The sequence below is a fragment of the Poecilia latipinna genome, unplaced genomic scaffold, assembly GCF_001443285.1.
Source record: "Poecilia latipinna isolate Pla-1442-1.1 unplaced genomic scaffold, P_latipinna-1.0 Scaffold4647, whole genome shotgun sequence".
Classification (NCBI taxonomy): Eukaryota; Metazoa; Chordata; class Actinopteri; order Cyprinodontiformes; family Poeciliidae; genus Poecilia; species Poecilia latipinna.
Genome location: NW_015117263.1, coordinates 664 through 5,947, shown reverse-complemented (window position 1 = coordinate 5,947; position 5,284 = coordinate 664). Strand labels below are relative to the sequence as shown.

Below are 5,284 nucleotides of genomic sequence, written 5' to 3'. Positions count from 1 at the left end.
ACACACACACACACACACACACACACACACAGATCATCCATCCATCCATCTTCTGTACACCCTTGTCCCTTACTGGGGTTGGGAGGGTTGCTGGTGCCCTATCTCCAGCTAACGTTACGGGCGTGAGGCGGGGTCACCCTGGACAGGTTGCCAGTCACACACAGATCGGGTGGACTAAAAACTGTGACATTAGCAGTTACGTATAAAGTGGATAGTGAATAATGTGGTATAGGCATAACTACCTTCACTGATTGATCTGGAAATTATTAGATGTTTAGTATTGTTATTTTAATCAGACTGATTTGTGTTTATTTGATGCTTAGACGTCAGCACGGAGCCTTGAGCCGTTAACCAGATTACTTCCAGAAAATATATTACATCGACCATGTTGAAACAGCATTAATGACAAAGGGGATACCCAAATATTGACACTTTGCAGCCACGTCACTCAATTAATCATCATTGGATGTCGGAAATGTGGATCGGGAGTATTGAACTGAGCAACTGAAGTTGTTTTCCTAAGTTGTTTTTGTCAGTTTATTCATGGCTTCTTGTTAGAGTCAAGCTAATTTGTCTGGGAACATGACACACCTGGGTGGGGCTCATAGATGGCGGGATTTACAAAAGTTTGAAACAGCTAGCTTAGAAACCGATCCTGCCTCTTGTGTTGATCAAATTACCAACTTTATCTGAATTCACACCACGTGATTTATATCACTATGTCATAAACAGTGTTCCCCTTAAACCGGAGTAGCATTAAAAACAGTTTAAAAAAAAAAAAGTTTTTTTCCGCACATGCTAGGCTACATGTTGGTGGAGAATTGTTGCCATGGTTACTGGAAACAACCATTGAAACAAGACAACAGTTCCCAATGAACCATCATGGTTCCCAATGATAACTAACCACTTTCATGTCTTTCAGTCTGGTTTTTGTGCTCACTACTGTAATGAGGCTGACCTACTCAAATTTGATACTATTGACCATAACATATTACTAAAACGACTGGAGAGTTGGGTCAGACTCTCCGGTCCAGCACTCAACTGGTTAAAATCTTACATATAGAACAGGGATTTCTTTGTTTCAATAGGAAACTTTTCATAGAAGCAGACAGAAGTGACATGTGGGGTACTCCAAGGTTCCTAGGATCCCTGTTATTTAAATGTCCATATGCTGTCTTAGCTCAGGTTATACATAAGTGGCCTGGGTCGCATTCGAAAAAAGTCTGACCTGTGCTGTTCAGACTGTCATGAAAAGATCGGTTACAGGTTGCATTACATCAAAAAAATCAGAATTGGGTCACTTCAGGCTTGAATGCAACCTTAGAGCACATTGCCCAGTTCTATTGCCCAGTGCATGGAACTAGTGTAAGGACACTAGCTCAGCTCAGAGAATACACTGTAAAATACTGTTATTAGTTTATATATCTCTAAATGGCTTCAAAGTACAATACATTAAAATTTACTGGGGTTGTTTCAACCTTCCAGACCTCTTAGGTCTTCTGGTTCTGGTTCTGCTCTACATCCCCAGAACCAGAACCAAATGAGGAGAAGCAACGTTCAGCTTCTATGCACCACAAATCTAGAACAAACTTGTTGGAAAATTGGAAACAGCCGAAACACTGAGTTCCTTTATATCTAGACTAAAAAGCTCCTCCTGAGCCTCGCGGTGGGGACCTTCACTGACGCCGCTGGCTACAAGACTTCCTCCATTTGTGTGTTTGTGTCTGCAGGCTTTCAGGTTGCCTAATCACAGAGGAAGGCTGTGCTGCTCTGGCCTCAGCTCTGACTAACAACCCATCTCACCTGAAGGAGCTGGACCTCAGCTTCAATAATCCAGGAGATTCAGGAAAGGAGAGTCTAGCAGCGATACTGAAGAATCCAAGCTTCAAACTGGAGTCTCTCTGGTAAGTAACCATTGTCCACAGTCACACAATGAATGCTACTATGTTGCTTAATACTGGATAAAGAATTGGCACAGGTGTGGCAGCAAACCAGAATGTGTTGTCCAGGATCTTCAGCAGATAGCGAGTACTGGAGAGAGAAAGCAAGGAGGATTACTGATGGGAGAAACATAACTGGTCTGGATGAGTCAACCTGGAGTGAAGGATAAACCCAAATGCCTCAACCAGCCTCAGGCAATGAATGTTAGTTTATGTTGGTGAGGACTTGTGGTGCAGCAATGGAAATCAATCTATGTTGGAGAGATAATTAGTTGTCCATACCAGTGCAGAAGGATGTTGAGCAGTTCATACAGAGCTGTACAAAAGTATTTAAACAGCTTTAAACAGGTTGATTGCTCTAATACTCTAACACGGGAAATTTATGGGAAAATACTAATACGGGAGCACCCTGGGACAGAGGAGTAAAATTCGGTATTTTTCTGGCCAAAATGGAAGACTTGACATGTATGTACCAGTCCATCAAAACATACTTAATGTTTTTTTTTTTTTTTTTTTAATCTGAATCTGAAAACTGGTGTGTGACTAACTATTGGGTGTAGGCCTAGTCTAATCTAATTCATAGACATGAACTCATAAATAATTTTTTTTAATTCTTGCTGTATGTTTAGAGTCATTAATGCTGGGATTTCAACCCAGCATTAATGACTCTATGACCCAGTGAATCAGTGATTAAATGACCCTAAATGGGTCATTAACAGTGATGGAATAGTTACTTTGAAAAAGTAACTTAATTGGATTACTGACTACTACTTGGAAAAGCAACTTAGATTACTGATTACTTGATTTGGAAAGTAACTAAGTTACATTAAAAGTAATTTTTTGGTACATTCAGCAGCCACTGACAACAACACTCCGCCACCTGTGAAAATTACATTGAGCTTTGCCAATACTTACTTGGAAGTATTGGCAATGTATCTCAACTTAAAAGATTGAACTGAAGGGGAGATATTTTAATGGTTATAAACACTTAAAAAAAACACAAAAAAACCATGTACATGTTTTTGTGTGTTCCACTGTCTGGAAAACTCTAAATAGGATTTCAGAGCCTCAGTGACAGGTGTAAGAAAAACTTTAAAAAATTCACTAAGGTTTAAATTGTGGTGTCCATGTTTGCATCTTGGAAAGTGTTAATACCATCAAAATGTCTTCTTTCTTACAGCATGGTGCCTGCAGGAGATGAATGGATGACACCAGGTCTCAGGAAGTGTAAGTGCATTTTTGATTCATATCAGATTGTCTCATCTTTGCTTCAGTGAATTCAAAAAAATCATACATCAGTAACTGCATTTTGTTTCCTTCAGATTTCTGTCCACTAACAGTCGACAAAAACACTGTGAACAAATTTCTCAAACTTTCAAACAAAAACAAGAAGGTGACGCGTGTGAAAGAGGAGCAGCCGTATCCTGATCATCCAGACAGATTTGATCTCTGTCAGCTGCTGTGTACTGATGGTGTGACTGGTCGCTGTTACTGGGAGGTGGAGTGGAGTGGGAAGGTTTATGTATCACTGAGTTACAGGGGAATCATGAGAAAGGGAGAGAGTGACAACGCCTGGTTTGGATTTAATAATAACTCCTGGGGTCTGATCTGCTCAGATGATGGTTACACTGTTTGGCACGATAGTGAAAAAAAAGCATTTATCCCTCTTGCCTCTGTCTCAGGCAGAGTAGCTGTGTATGTGGACTGTCCTGTTGGAACTCTATCTTTCTATAAGGTGTCCTCAGAGACACTTGTTCACCTCTACACCTTCAACACCAAATTTACTGAACCTCTGTATCCTGGATTTGTATGCAGGAGTCGTTCTAGGGAGTCTTGGTGCTCATTTGAATAGTCCTTTCTAAGTTCCAGGAAACTTAATTTTACATGTATTTCATCTAGTATATGTTATTTAATAAACATACTATGTGAGTCTTTATTATGTGTAACCTTTCAAGGGAGAAAAATCTCAGCGCTTCACAATAATTAACACGAAAGGTCAACTGCTAGCACAATCCTGTAAAACGCTTATAAGAAAAACTGTTGAAGAGGAGTAAAAACATTCAATGCAAAAATCCCATCCAAAGAATATTAGAAATTGGTGCACAACAGTGTTTCCAAAACTAAACTGCAAAGTTACAGCAGTTTATAAGATAAAATGAGCTAAAAAGCTAAACCTAGCTTAAACACTAATGATAGCATATAGGCTAGCACTAGCATGTTGACCTAATGTAACATACTGCAGTCAATATGAAAACCCCATGTAACAGTTAAAATTATGTATATATCTAAAGCTAGATAAAATATTAATGATAGGAAGCTATCATTAGTATTAGCTTACGCTAGTAAGCTATTACTAGTGTATTGACCTAGCATAAAATATTTCATGCAATGTGAAAAGAATCTATGTAGATTTAGCTAAAATGCTAATATTGGCTAAAATGTTATCTATCACCAGCATGTTGACTAATATTAACCCATTCCATTCAGTCTATTATGCTTAGTTTTTAAAATCAAAATTAGCTGAAAATCTAATATTAGCTATTATTGCGTTGGCTTACACCATCATGGTGGGTTACCATGCTAATTTTAGTACGATGTTTAAAATAGCACATAAGCTACCATTAATGTAAGTGTAAAATGCCTTCACCATCTGTACCAGGAAGGATCAGTGAACATTCATGCCTTTTTTCAGGCATGTACCTTTTCCCATCTTTGAGTTGTGACTATGTAATAATATGTCTGAGTCTACTGTCTGTAGACAGGTAGTTTAGAGTTAGAAATAATTCAGACTAGAAACTAGAATCAAAGATTTTCCCAAGGTTTTTAACAGACTTCTTGTTTCTTTGTCAAAACCCTCTTAATTCTTTATATGTGTTACATATATATATATATATATTCATTTATTTATTTATTTATTCTCTAATTGCATGAAAACAGAAGTAGCTTTCCTCAGTCATTATTGGCTCGTTGAAGACAATATAATGTACTCCTGCACTGTTGACACATTCATTTGATTTGCACTATATTCTAATATTACGCTAATGATAATGTTTTGTTGATTGAAGGTTTTTGCTTTTATTTTCTGTTGTGGCATCTTTTTGTTAGCATTGCTTTTCTGTTGCATATATTCGTTTTACACTGATTGCTGTGCGTTTGTGCTTGTCGGCCACTGTAGGTTTTTTTCTTAAGCACCAAGGTTTTTGTCAAATCCCTTTTAGTGGCTCAAAATCAAGCAACTTATTTTGTCATTTGACCCTTGGGTTTTACGTATGTTACATGTTTTTTTATCTGTATTTGTTATGAGATCTGTGTAACTATATGGGAATGCTTTTTGATGGAGCCCT

At 38.1% G+C, this 5,284-nt stretch overlaps 1 protein-coding gene across 1 annotated transcript in view; it reads left to right on the top strand.

Moving 5' to 3' along the window:
- The window catches only part of LOC106942885 (uncharacterized), an 18,946-nt gene extending 14,624 nt beyond the window's left edge, over window positions 1–4,322 (top strand). Inside the window, 3 exon segments of the mRNA XM_015026233.1 lie at window positions 1,731–1,904; window positions 3,121–3,167; window positions 3,263–4,322. Of these exon segments, the coding sequence (XP_014881719.1) occupies window positions 1,731–1,904; window positions 3,121–3,167; window positions 3,263–3,792 (751 nt within the window). The 3' untranslated portion in view covers window positions 3,793–4,322.
- The last annotated feature ends 962 nt before the right edge of the window (window positions 4,323–5,284 follow it).